Genomic DNA, 14,700 nt, shown 5'->3' with positions numbered 1-14,700 from the left:
AAAATATGATCAGTTACTCATTTTTATCCTACTATTAATCAGTATGTTTCTATTTATAATGTTTTGCCATTTTTGTCTGTCCTGCTTTTATCATCAATAAAAGTGGAGTTTTATTGGAGCCATTGGAGAGTTGCAGATTTGTTTCTGTTATAAGCAGTGATATTTATCATATCAATTTTCTAACAAAAGTGTTGTCATAGTTTATCTCAGAGAACTAGACTTAAAGTGTACCAGCGATGGCATGTGTGGCCCAATTTATACTTCTGGGGCTTCCTCCAGCCCCATGTGGTGCTTGGAGTCCTTGTAGACGAACCAAGTACATGAGTCCAATGTTGTGGAATGTCAAAATGATACCCTTTTCACTGTGACCAGGAAGGTGGTAACAGGGCTTTAGCTGCATGTTATTACGGGAAAGTGGCAAACTCAGCAGTGCCATCTATCTGCATTATTAGTTAGGATTCACATGGGAACAGTTCTGTGAAGAATGCATCTACACTTTATTTTTCATGTGTTAAAGTGGTCACATTTGACTTGTAAAAATTGATCTCCTTATCTATTGTAGGAGTGGAATTTCTCTATCATTTATCTCTTTATAACCGTGCTGTATACAAAAACAGCATCAGTGTTAGCAAATGTAATTTATTTGAGACTATCTCTTGTGGAGATGTAGGAGATCCAGATGTAATAATTTTCCATACATTTGTTTCCCCTCCTGACATGTCATACATCAGAAGGATTAGAAATATTATTGTGCCATTGATTTTTATTTTTTGGCCAACGTACAAGTTTTAATCTGGGACCAGGGAGTGCTTTATTTCAGATAAATTGACTCATAGAAAAAGCCAAACTTAGAAAAGTTCAAACAAATATCAGAAATGGATAACCTGCAGTGAACACGTATTTTAGCCAAATAAACACAGTTGAGACATGCTGTAACTAATTTTAGCTCAGTTTTTCATAATTTTTCCAATGAAAACCAGTGGCGGTAATGTGAAATGTTGTGACCTTCTTTGGAAAAATGAAATTACTGCTCCAAATAAAGTCTGCAGTTTATTGGCTTTTTGTGGCAGCCAAGGCCTGACCACACTTTTGCATTTCAAATCCCCGATCCACAACACAGTGCCATGAGTGTGTGGCACTGCCACGATAGTAATAACCCACAAGGCTTTTGCCATGTGTGCCTTGCAAAAGGAGGAGGAAAACCATTATTTTTGAAAGGCACTCACTGTTGAGGACAACACATTATTTTCCACCTCCAGTACTTTTTGCATGAAGAGCTTCTTGACCATGGTCTTTCTTTGAGTTCTTTTGGTCAACTACTGTACTGCCGCTGCTTATAGATCTGTCTGGATTATGCAGCAGGGTGGAACAGCTGGCTTAGATAGGTTGCAGTGGGATGGTCAAATAAGTCCTACTTAGATGCACATGAATGGGCACAGTGTGTTCATTAGCTACTCCCATGGACCTACCTGACATTTGGAGTCAGTGGTGGTATAGCGATACATGGTAGTGGCTAATAGGTGCTGTCAACCATGCCTGTTAAAGTGGACCCAAACTAAAAATACAAGATTTCAGAAATAAAATCTATTTTCTAAATTATAATAATAAATAGCAGCCTTTTTTCAGCTGCATGATGGCAAATATAAAATATTTTACATTTATTGGAGAAACCCCTCCCTTCCTTTCATATTGCCGGCAAAAAATCCGGCAAACTGGGGCAGTAGATGGTGTCCAGCAATAGAGGAATTGCTAATGGCTGCCCCCAGTATAACCCTAGTTATTAAAAGAGGAGGGTGAAAAGCACACACTGAAATGCTCATAGGCTTGAAAGAGTGTTTATTTATATTTGCATGTGTCAGAGTGGTGCAACTAAATATTTTGAATTAAAAAAATGTTTGGTTTGAGTCCGCTTTAACTGATTCTTAGTGTTTTTCTTAGTAGAGTGCTTTTCCTTAGTAGAGTGCTCTGGTGCCTCCTACCTGTAGAATAAAGGGCCAGGACATCTCAGTAACATGCACAGTAACATCATATTCTGGTATCCATGCACTAGCATTGGATGCAAACCATCATACATAGACAACAAGCACATCCACAATGGGACCCATATCTGGACAAAATGCTAGAGACTGAATCCACCTGAGATTTCTCATTGAGCCAGAGGCCCTAAACCTCATAGGATGTAGTTGACAGCAACATGAAACCACTGTGAGAATCCTCCCATGTCAATGCAAACACCAGTCCAAAAAACAGAAAGTGTAGGTTCCCTTAATGAACCAAATCACCTGCACTACATAGCCTGCAAAGGATTTCCCTGTTTTTCCTTATTGAACATAAAAGTACAAATACTTACAAGCATAACATACAAAACAAACACAGAACAAAGAGAAGTGAATTTCTTCAGCAACTATACTGTATGTGGAATAAAGACGTTACATATTGGTTGCAGTGCAAAACTGTATTTTCAATTATGCCTTAAAGGGATACTGTAGGGGGGTCGGGGGAAAATGAGTTGAACTTACCCGAGGCTTCTAATGATCCCCCGCAGACATACCGTGCCCGCGCAGCCACTCCCCAATGCTCCGGCCCCGCCTCCAGTTCACTTCTGGAATTTCTGACTTTAAAGTCAGAAAACCACTGCGCCTGCGTTGCCGTGTCCTTGATCCCGCTGATGTCATCAAGAGCGCACAGCGCAGGCCCAGTATGGTCTGTGTCTGCGCAGTACACTCCTGGTGACATCAGCGAGAGCGAGGACACGGCAACGCAGGCGCAGTGGTTTTCTGACTTTAAAGTCAGAAATTCCAGAAGTGAACTGGAGGCGGGGCCGGAGCATTGGGGTGTGGCTGCGCCAACACAGGATGTCTGCGGGCGACCATTAGAAGCCCTGGGTAAGTTCAGCTCATTTTCCCCCGACCCCTACAGTATCCCTTTAATAACATGACATTTCTTGTGCTGCAATATTAGAATCATGTATTGATATCCACTGTCACTCTTTCTGTGTGCCTGCAGGCAGTGTGGTTGGCCACAAAGGGAATGTTGGACAGAGTATTTACAGTGCCACGAAAGAGGGGCTAATTGGATTTTCCAAATCTCTGGCTAAAGAAGTTGGAAAAAAGAACATTCGGGTTAATGTGGTGGTCCCTGGTGAGAATATTTCTGTTAGGCTGAACAAGTTTTGACCTCTTCTTCCCTGTGTGATTTAATTACAGCCCGGTATTGCTAGGGATGATGAACATATGTCACGTTTTAAATACAAACTGCCCTGATTTGAAACTCAATTCAAACTATAGGCAAGAAAAAGGTAGTATTCCTAATGGTGAAACCCCTTATCATATACGGTACGTATAACAGAGTACCAAAAATAGTTCTAATAGACTGTCAACTGTTAAAAAGGCGCAATTCATTCAAAGTCGATAAAGATTCGGTGTGACACAGTCCTATAGTGTAAAAAAGTGATCCTCAAAATTCCATTCAAATTTCCATCATGTTGCACATTTTGTCACAAATCTGTAAAATATGTAGATGGTATGCCAAAGAATTGCTGCCATGGAAATATGCAGTTTTTGACTCAATTAAGTCCTTTATCTACCCAGTAAAAGTGCCTATTAACAGTACAAGGTTTTCATGAGATGCAGTCTTTCGGCAAGATTTGAATGATTGTAACTAATTGGAAGGCAATTATCGATTGTTCCCATTAACACAACGATTTAAGAAGGTTTTACATTTCGATTCGATCATAAAATCCAACTTTCGAATCGATACATTTTTTTCTTTTCCAATCGAACAAAGAATCATATCACATCAATTTGTGCCATAAATAGCACAGTTTTCTATACAATTCTATCATAAAAAGCGCGTCAAAGATCAAATCCGAAGGAAAAAAATTGTACTGTTAATGGGCACTAGAGATTATGGAGAGCTAGGAGAGCAAAAAAGAAAGTTAAAATAAAATCATCTTTTCACTTTGGTGTTTTTGTTTTTTTTCTCCTAGCTCTCCATTATTGGCTTGATAAAGGACTTGGTTGATTTTCCTGTTACAGCAGTTATTTAGCATACAATTTACATATTACATATCTGGTAGCAAAAATATTTTTTTGCAATATGATGGAATGTTAAATGGAATTTTAATGTTTTTTGTTTGTTTGTTAGTTTGTTTTTTTTTATTCTACGGGACGGAGTCTCATTGTATATTTTGTTGGCTTTAAATAAATTATGCCTTTTTGACACTCGATAGCCTTTTGGAACTATTTTTGGTATTTTAACTACTTTGAAACTCCCACTTCACACCTGTCAGTTGTATCCTTTACTTAACGGTAACAGTGAATTATGCGTATGCTGTACCTACTGAAGCTCTTCACCATACAGATGTTTAATACAGCTACTAAAGTAATGATATACACCATAATAATATATAATATGAAGGAGAATTAAACATCAGGGAAACAATTGTTACTGTCTGGCTGGCGTTTCATTATGTAATATTTTTTTATTCAGCAGCATCAGTTGTTTCACATTTCAAAAGTCACTCTGGACCCTGTCGTTGATTGACCAGTTGTTAATGAAAGGTTATGTCACAGTTGCAGAGTCTCTACCTGGCAGATGTCTAAGCTGTGCTGAACTCGAGTTACCCATCAGCAGGCTTGTGAGGAAATTCAAAATGAGTGAGGTTACTGTATTACAGGGTGACTAAAATCATGCTACTTTTACATGATCCCAGTCAAATCTTTCATGTATGGTGTGGATAAATGTTTACATACATTAGAAAAACCTTTTAAAATCATACCTTGCTCTAAAAAAAAATAAGGTTACAGGAATATATATATATATATATATATATATATATATATATATATATATATACTGTATATATATCATTCAACCAGCAAGTAATTGTTTGACGGGAAATGACATGGGTGTCGCCCAAAAGATAGAAAGATGATGTACAAGAGGCGTTATTGTGAAAAAAAATATCTGAGATTTTATTTACATTTGAGCAAAAAAGTAATATTCATATCCTTCTCAATAATCAGTAGAAAAGCCTTTATTGGCTATTACAGCAATCAAATGCTTCCTATAATTGCAGACCAGCTTTTTGCATTTCTCCTTAGCAATGACTTCCAAATCTTTCAGGTTGAAGGGTCTTCTTGCCATTACCCTGATCTTTAGCTCCTGCCACAGATTATCAATTGGATTCAAGTCAGGTCTCAGGCTGGGCTACTCCAAAATGTTAATGTTGTTGTCTGCTACCCATTTCTTCACCACTTTTGCTGTATGTTTTGGGTCATTGTCATGCTGAAATGTCTACTAGTGCCCAAGGCCAAGTTTCTCTGCAGACTGCATGATGTTGTCATTGAGAATACTCAAGTATTTTTCTTTTGTCATGGTACAGTTTACTGTGATTAGGTTCGCTGGTCCATTGGCTGAAAAACACCCCCAAAGCATTCGGTTCCCACCACCATGTTTGACAATGTGGATGGTGTTCTTTGGGTTGAAGGCTTCTCCTTTTTTATGCCAAATAAAGGAAACATCATTGTGACCAAACAATTCCATTTTTGTTTCATCTGGACAAAAGACCAGAAGTCTTCTTCTTTGTTCAGGCGAGCATTTGCAAAGGCCAAGCAAGCTTTTGTGTGCGTTATCTTGAGAAGTGGCATCTTCCTTGTTCTGCAACCATGGAACCCAGCAGTGTGCAGTGTCTGTTGGATTGTTTGCCTTGAGACTTTGCCACCAACAGAGCCCAGACTCACCAGGATGACCTTGGTGGTGATCCTTGGATTCTTTTACACCTCTCACTATCCTCCTGGCCAGCACAGGTGTCACTTTTGGCTTCCGACCATGTCTTCTAAGATTTTCCACAGTGCGGAACATCTTGTATTTTTTTAATAATACTTTGCACTGTAGCCACTGGAACTTGAAACACTGGTATAGAACTTTGGATTTTCCCACAGACTGTGACAGTTTGTGAAGGGTATGAATAATTTTGGACTGGACACTTTTAGCTCAAATGCAAATAAAAGCTGAGAAATGTTTTTTTCCACAACAATGCCTCTTGTACATCATCTTATTATGTTTTTGGAGACACCATTGTCATTCCCCGTTAAAAAATCACATGCTGGTTGAATAAAAGTAACTTTAAGTCAAAATTTGCCAGGGGTATGACTAAATAGTATATACAAAGGAATGTTTAAAGTGTAACTGTCGGGCATAAAATCAAAAATCAATTATTTATTTTTATCTGGTAAACAAGTAATAAGGATGCTAACCAGGCAATCCAAAAGTTAAAATCTCTATTACTTTTCTTGTTTATAAATGATCATTCCCCAGTTTACCTGCCTCTTATTTGGTACGTTGCCACACAAAGGAAGTTGCAGGGCATGCTGGGTTGTCCTTTTTTTGCTTCTGTACATTAGTTAAGTCTGAAGATAAATAAAGAAGCAAAAAAAAAAACAACCCAGCATGCCCTGCAACTTCCTTTTTGCGGCAACGTACCAAATAAGAGTCAAGTAAACTGGGGATTGATCATTTATAAACAATAAAAGTAATAGCGATTTTAACTTTTGGATTGCCTGGTTAGCATCCTTATTACTTGTTTACCAGATAAAAATAAAGAATTGATTTTATGCCCAACAGTTAAACTTTAAAAATGTCTGCCTAAAAGTGTATGTTGATATGATTAGTCCCACTATGACATTAGTGCATCCACCAGATTACCTGATGCAGGTTTTGCGGCACCCAAAACATCTTAATAACCTTTGCTTATTTTTTCATTTTAGGATTCATTCACACGGACATGACTTCAAGCCTTGATAAAGACTCTCTTAGTCAGATGATCCCAATGGGCAGGTTTGGCGAGGTAGACGAAGTTGCCAACGCGGTTGCGTTTTTGTTAGAGACTCCATATATTACTGGCCATGCTTTAGTGGTAGATGGAGGGTTGCAGCTCCAGATTTGAACTTTATTATGCAACATCTTTAGATAAGCTATAGTTTAGCTAGAAAAGGCATAAATTACCTACTTGGACTTTTTTTCATCACTTATCCAACTGATGGACAAAACAGTTGAAACTCTGCAAACTGAGGACTTTAAACGTTTATACTCCATATCTTGTCCAAAGTACCATGCATACATTTACCTCATGTATTCTGTAGATACCCATAACGACTTGAAATGGGGATGGGCAAGGAATGTGTTTGTTGGACGGTAGGTGTTTTTTTAGGAAGAAGAATAAGGCCTGGAACCCACTACAAAACGCTATCGCTAATCGCAATCGCTAGCGTTGTTTTATGAGCGGTTTGCAAGTGATTTCATGAGCATTTTCAGGAGCGATTTTAAAAAGTGTATTCTATTTGCCAGCAGCTGTGTAGTGATTAGCAATTAAAATTTTAATTCTGATTGGTCCTTTCAATTAATTTAATTTTGTTACAGTGTGCAGTAACTTCAAAACGCTACCAAAATCGCTCTGTGCAGGTTTTGATGAGCGATTATGACAGCGTTTATATACTTTACATTGCAGAAACGCTAATCGCTAACAATGCTGCATGTCCTGCGTTTTGCGATTTGGTAATCGCAATCGCTTCAGTGGAACTTGGCCCATCCATTAACATTAGCTGAGCGTTTAGGGAAATCGCTAGCGGTTTGAATCAATCCCTAAACGCTCATAAAATCGCTCTAGTGGGTTCCAGCCCTAAAGTAGAAAAACCAAACTACTGAGGTAGGGCAGACACATTTCTATAAGGAACATTCATTTTTGCCATGATGTGATTTTCTGTATTTTGCTAATTTTATGAAAATATTGAGTTAATTTTACGAGATTTACTTTGTAGAATAAAATATCCCAGTTCCCGCCAAATATTTTCATTTGGCTTCAGAAAAGTGTTAAAGTGTGTAGAATTGTACAGGCATTGAATCGTTGTCACCTCAAACAGCCATTCCGTCTTGTGTACCAGACCTATTACTTTGGCTGATTGCCATTTGTTTCTGTACAATATGGTTTTTTTTGCTTCTCTTCGTTCATCTTTGCAAAGTAAAGTGCTGTTGCATGTTACTAAAGGTGCGTACACACATGCGACTATAGTCGTTTGTAACGATCGTTCCCCGATCTTTACCAACGACTATTAAGTCAAACGACGAACGAGCCAAATCGCTACAAAAGAAAGTTCTGTCTCGGCGGATTTTAACCAACGACGATCGTTTGCAAAAGTAGTACATCGTTGGAAACGATCGTTTGTACCAGGCTGGACATGCGCATTTCACTTTTTCTCCAGGGAACTTTACAATTTTATGCGCAGGCGCATTGAGTGCTTTTACGTGGTGTAACGTTCATTCTAACGATGTGATCGTTACACACTTTTTAGAACTAACTTTAATCCGGTCGTTCTTTCGTCAATTAAAAGATCGTTCGTCGTTAACGAACGATCGTAGTCGCATGTGTGTACGTAGCATAAGTCAAGACAAGTATGCCTGTCTGCATAATCATTGCTTATCATAATTCAGGTAACAGAAGTGTACCCACATTTGAAACCTCCTCAAATATTCATTCCATGGGTGCAAAATGTTCTAAAATTGTGTTTGATGGTAATTTAACTTGCAGGTGAACATGTCTGTCTGTGTCCCTGTTGGGGAGCACTCCACTCACTTCTTATACTGGTAACTAGAGATGATCAATGATATGCAAATACTTCAGAGTTTATGCATATTTAAGTATAGTGTATGCAAATATATGCAGCTTGAAAATAGACCAATCAAGTCCCACCCAGGTTTACATACATTGATCCAATTTGAAGCTGCACATATTTGGACCAATCAGTTTAAACCTGGGTGGGACTTGATCGATTCATTTTCAAGCTGCACATATTTGAATAAAAATTTGCATAAACTTGGAAATATTTGCATAACATTGATCATCCCTTCTGGTAACATACTCTTGCTCATATGTAATTCCAATTCCCCATTCTGTAAAAAAGAAAAATTATTTCTATTAATAAAGTTCTGTAGTGTGTATGCACTAAACTGTGTTAAGCAGGATAGCATAAAAAAAAAAGTTTTATTGCATGATGAATTGAGCAAAATTCAATACATAACACTCTACTCATCTCATGCAAGACTTCATATTCATAATTCTGCTTAACCACATTGCATTCTGAGGTTTTCCCCCTGACAATTTTGGAATTTCAGCAGTCACTATTTATACAGCAATAACTTTTTTATTACTTATGCCATCAAAGTGATAAACGTATAGTTTTAGGATTAGTTCTATATACCGGTAGTTCTAGGCTTTCTTTGGATAATATTTGTTTTCAAGAATTATTTAATTGTATAGGTAAAAATAGCCATAAGTACATAAAATACATTTTTTTCCTTATTTCAGTGTTCACAAATTTCACATGACAAGTGCCACAGTTATAAAACATCTCAAAATATGTTACTTATCTTTTTCTGGTTAAAATGATACCCTACATGCCATATTTTAGCACTAGTTGTGAATGTGGTGTACCATTATCGCCACTTTGTGCGTCTGTAGCGATTGGATCCGAACACTATAACACTCACTTATTTAAGGGGGAGTGCTGCTCATTGACTGCTAAATGAATGCACGATCATGTGCACGTGTGGGACCAGCGGGAGCATGTGCACGTGTGGGACCAGCCGGAGCATGTGCACGTGTGGGACCAGCAGGAGCATGTGCACGTGTGGGACCAGCGGGAGCATGTGCACGTGTGGGACCAGCGGGAGCATGTGCACGTGTGGGACCAGCGGGAGCATGTGCACGTGTGGAACCAGCGGGAGCATGTGCACGTGTGGGACCAGCGGGAGCATGTGCACGTGTGGGACCTGTCAGTATTTGTCATACAACAGAAAAAAATCCACTACATGTGTGTTCGAGCCATGCTGATCACCCACCTCCCCTTGATATTGGCAAACAGGGAGGGGTGTAGCTATCTCACACACGTGTAGGGTTAACTAGTGGCTTAAAAGGCCACTTATTTATAAGATATGAAAATATCACCTAGGAAAACATTTAGGAGAAAGGGCACATTGGATTGGGCCCACTTTCTTTCCTCAAAAGCAAATTTCCAGTGGCAGGCAAGTAAAAAAGTAGGTTAAAAAAAATAAACTATTTAGGGCAACTTATTTTAATTTTTTTTCCGCTTGCTTGGGGGTGAAAATATGTACTGTATTGGCCAGATACCTGTGAGAAAAGAAAACTTCATTGAATTATACACAAGAGATTGGTCTAGTATCACCATGCATGCATATAACATTTCCTTTCTTGCAAACAGCACTGTTTTGATAAATAGTTTATGTTCAGAGTATAAATAAATTAATAAACCAGTTTGGCATCCTCAGTTTCTGGTTCCAAGGACACCCTGTACTTACGGTATTTGTAGTAATGTTTAGGGACTGATTTCACATTAGTTAACGTAACTGTTCATTGCTTAGTGGATGGAGCAGATGAGATATTATGTATTATAGTGACACCTCATCAAGACATTACGAAGTTTGCGTCCCGCTTTCGCACTGCTCTAATGGGCTTTGTGTATTTTCACATAAATTGTTCCTAATACATTCCAGAAGGTCATTAGGCTGCTGCTGACGTTCATTTTAATCTGACACAGAATTTTGTTTAGTATGCTGGGAGTATTTAGCCTTAATTTGTGATTTAATTTGCAGTAATTAGTTTGTGTTTCAACAATTAGGAATTATTACCAGTTATTAAATCCAATCCAATCAAAGTATGTGAGGATGTAAAACGAGCCAAGAACATTGACGCTCAAGAGTCGTTTTTGCATATAAACCTCCTTGGCGGTATGGACGAGCTTAGCTCGTCCATAACTGCCGCAGGGCACCACTCAGGCCCTAGTGGGCCGATTTTCTTAATTTTTTTTTAAAACACGTAGCTAGCACTTTGCTAGCTGCGTGTTGGGGACGATCGCCGCCGTCGATGTCATTCCGTTCATCGCCATGGCGACGGGGGAAGCCCTAAAGGAAATCCCATTCAGAACGGCATTTCCTGGTGGGTTTGATCGCCGGCGGCGATCGGAAGGGTGCAAGGGATTCTGCAGGGAGGGGGGAATCATGTATCTAGCGCTAGGCTAGCTACATGATTTTAAAAAAATTATAAAATTACTGTTGCGCATCCACCCTGGCGATTTTAATAGAATGCCAGGGTAGTACAGTACGTTGCGAAAAGTTGAAAATCTAACTCCAATTACAATGGACAGCATATGTTTATGTGGGACTGCTGAATCTGTGTACGGCAGCTGAGTCTAACATATTTCCTTTTTTTTAACCCCCTTGGCGGTATGATTTTTTTTCTGGATTTTCGAGTCGATAAGTGGTGCAGTTTTTTTGCATGCTTTTGAACCCTAAAACCAGGGAAAAAATCATGCTGCTAGAGAGCCTGCAGCAGCCCCGGCACTTACTAACATCCCTGGGATCCATCACTGCAGTTCTCCCTTCGACCTCTGGGTGGCGCTGTAACCCTATAGTGAGATCACAGTCTCCTGTCATGACGATAAACAGCGATCTCACTCGAGGGATGCAGAGACTCAGAGGACAGGAAAGAGAATGGCTGCCGACGTCTGGATCCCCGGGATAGGTGAGTGAAAATGCCCGCTGCGCGCTATGCTCTGCACAAGGCTCCCAGCGGCTACCACGAGTCACACTCGGGGTTACCACTCCTGACTTATTTTTTTTCCACCCTGACTCGTGATAACTGCCACGGAGGTTAATAAAGACAGTGGTCCACAAAAATGCTTACAATATAAAGAAACACTAAAAAAAAGTACAGTTTTTAGTACAAAAATTGCAGGGCAATTAAACACCGGGGAGGTTAAATGATCTCTCAGTCTGGGTTCAGTAGGCCACACAACTATGGGGAAGACTGCGTTGAATTTCTGCAGATTAAATGTAAACGCAGAAAGACATTAATCATGTTTGTCCTGTTTGTTGATTATTATTTATTACAGGGAGTGCAGAATTATTAGGCAAGTGGTATTTTTGAGGAATAATTTTATTATTGAACAACAACCATGTTCTCAATGAACCCAAAACACTCAATATCAAAGCTGAATATTTTTGAAAGTAGTTTTTAGTTTGTTTTTAGTTTGTTTTTAGTTTTAGCTATTTTAGGGGGATATCTGTGTGTGCAGGTGACTATTACTGTGCATAATTATTAGGCAACTTAACAAAAAACAAATATATACCCATTTCAATTATTTATTTTTACCAGTGAAACCAATATAACATCTCAACATTCACAAATATACATTTCTGACATTCAAAAACAAAACAAAAACAAATCAGTTACCAATATAGCCACCTTTCTTTGCAAGGACACTCAAAAGCCTGCCATCCATGGATTCTGTCAGTGTTTTGATCTGTTCACCATCAACATTGCGTGCAGCAGCAACCACAGCCTCCCAGACACTGTTCAGAGAGGTGTACTGTTTTCCCTCCTTGTAAATCTCACTCTTTATGATGGACCACAGGTTCTCAATGGGGTTCAGATCAGGTGAACAAGGAGGCCATGTCATTAGTTTTTCTTCTTTTATACCCTTTCTTGCCAGCCACGCTGTGGAGTACTTGGACGCGTGTGATGGAGCATTGTCCTGCATGAAAATCATGTTTTTCTTGAAGGATGCAGACTTCTTGTACCACTGCTTGAAGAAGGTGTCTTCCAGAAACTGGCAGTAGGACTGGGAGTTGAGCTTGACTCCATCCTCAACTCGAAAAGGCCCCACAAGCTCATCTTTGATGATACCAGCCCAAACCAGTACTCCACCTCCACCTTGCTGGCGTCTGAGTCGGACTGAAGCTCTCTGCCCTTTACCAATCCAGCCACGGGCCCATCCATCTGGCCCATCAAGACTCACTCTCATTTCATCAGTCCATGAAACCTTAGAAAAATCAGTCTTGAGATATTTCTTGGCCCAGTCTTGACGTTTCAGCTTGTGTGTCTTGTTCAGTGGTGGTCGTCTTTCAGCCTTTCTTACCTTGGCCATGTCTCTGAGTATTGCACACCTTGTGCTTTTGGGCACTCCAGTGATGTTGCAGCTCTCAAATATGGCCAAACTGGTGGCAAGTGGCATCTTGGCAGCTGCACGCATGACTTTTCTCAGTTCATGGGCAGTTATTTTGCGCCTTGGTTTTTCCACACGCTTCTTGCGACCCTGTTGACTATTTTGAATGAAACGCTTGATTGTTCGATGATCACGCTTCAGAAGCTTTGCAATTTTAAAAGTGCTGCATCCCTTTGCAAGATATCTCGATATTTTTGACTTTTCTGAGCCTGTCAAGTCCTTTTTTTGACCCATTTTGCCAAAGGAAAGGAAGTTGCCTAATAATTATGCACACCTGATATAGGGTGTTGATGTCATTAGACCACACCCCTTCTCATTACAGAGATGCACATCACCTAATATGCTTAATTGGTAGTAGGCTTTCGAGCCTATATAGCTTGGAGTAAGGCCCGGTTCACATTAGCGGTCGCCGTCCGGAATCGCCGTGCCGGAGCCGGACCGCATGCGGAACGCACGGAACGGACGCACGGCATAGCAATGAAAGTCTATGTGTCCGTTCACATGCGTCCGTTTCGTCCAGGCCGGAGCCGGATCCGGACTCTGGCATAAGATCCAACATGCGCTATTTTTTGGTCCGGCTCCTCCGGCAGACGTATCCGGAGCGGAGCCGGACTGTTGCATCCGGCCAATACAAACCAATGAGAACCGGAGAGCGCACAACACACTGGCTATAAAAACCGGACGTTCTACCCCACTTCCTATGCTTTTTCTAGTGGCCATTTTGGATGGGGACCACATGGGCCCAGCGTTCACAGAGTGGAGCAGCAGGGATTTCATGCTGGAGCTCTTTGGCAGCAACATGTCTGATGATATGTCTGATAACGAGGAGGTGAGGCCTTCTCCCCACATAGTAGTAGGTGAACAACAGGAAGGAGAGAATTCCCAGGTACGAGTAAAAAATGACTGGATCCATGGTTCCAACTGCAGTCTCTGTATCCACGGATGGTCTCCACACGTCCACCTGTCTCCAACAATGACCCCAGAGCTTCTGCTGACCTCCCAGACCCCAGGTATTTACAGATTGTTATCTCTTTAAGAAACCGGATCCGGACCGCAACCGTGTTCATACCGCACGGAAAACGGGTGCAAACGGACCGGATCCGGACCTGATTCGGATAGGAACCGTACGGATTAGGTCCGGATCCGGTGCGGTCCGGACATCCGTTCCGGTTTTTACAAAACCGCAAGTGTGAATGGGGCCTTAGACAACATGCATAAAGAGGATGATGTGGTCAAAATACTCATTTGCCTAATAATTCTGCACTTCCTGTATTATTATTGATTTATAAAGCGCCAACATATTCCGTGGCGCTGTACAAAGTAAGAAACAAACATGGGGTACATAATAATACAGACAATGGTGTACACCAATATACAAGATACATAATTAGTGACAAAATTAGTGATCTCTCCTTGGTAAGTGTGGACTGTCCCTAAGCAAAAATGTTATCACTGCTTATTACTCCTTTACCTGAAGTCAATTGAATCCTCCAATAGCAATGGCCTCAATGCCAGCTCAGGCACCTGGATCCCATGGAAATGCCGCTAGGTTCCTGGCAACTGCCCCCCGCTCATGTCATAACACTAGAGCGGTCCATCTGAAACAGACGCCCAGGTTGCT

General features: G+C 40.4%; 1 protein-coding gene across 5 annotated transcripts in view; it reads left to right on the top strand.

Annotated features, from left to right (window-relative positions):
* CBR4 (carbonyl reductase 4) overlaps positions 1–10,329 on the top strand; it is a 45,534-nt gene extending 35,205 nt beyond the window's left edge. For 4 of the 5 annotated variants that reach the window (XM_068278824.1, XM_068278822.1, XM_068278823.1 and 1 more), the window contains exons 5-6: positions 3,007–3,141; positions 6,771–10,329. In XM_068278824.1, coding sequence (XP_068134925.1) covers positions 3,007–3,141; positions 6,771–6,949 — 314 coding nt within the window. In that variant the 3' untranslated portion in view covers positions 6,950–10,329. The remainder of the gene's footprint in view (positions 1–3,006; positions 3,142–6,770) is intronic. The other variant, XM_068278826.1, reaches the window with a different exon arrangement.
* The last annotated feature ends 4,371 nt before the right edge of the window (positions 10,330–14,700 follow it).

Source organism: Hyperolius riggenbachi, chromosome 1 (assembly GCF_040937935.1).
Source record: "Hyperolius riggenbachi isolate aHypRig1 chromosome 1, aHypRig1.pri, whole genome shotgun sequence".
NCBI lineage: Eukaryota > Metazoa > Chordata > Amphibia > Anura > Hyperoliidae > Hyperolius > Hyperolius riggenbachi.
This window is presented reverse-complemented; position numbering and strand designations above follow the sequence as displayed.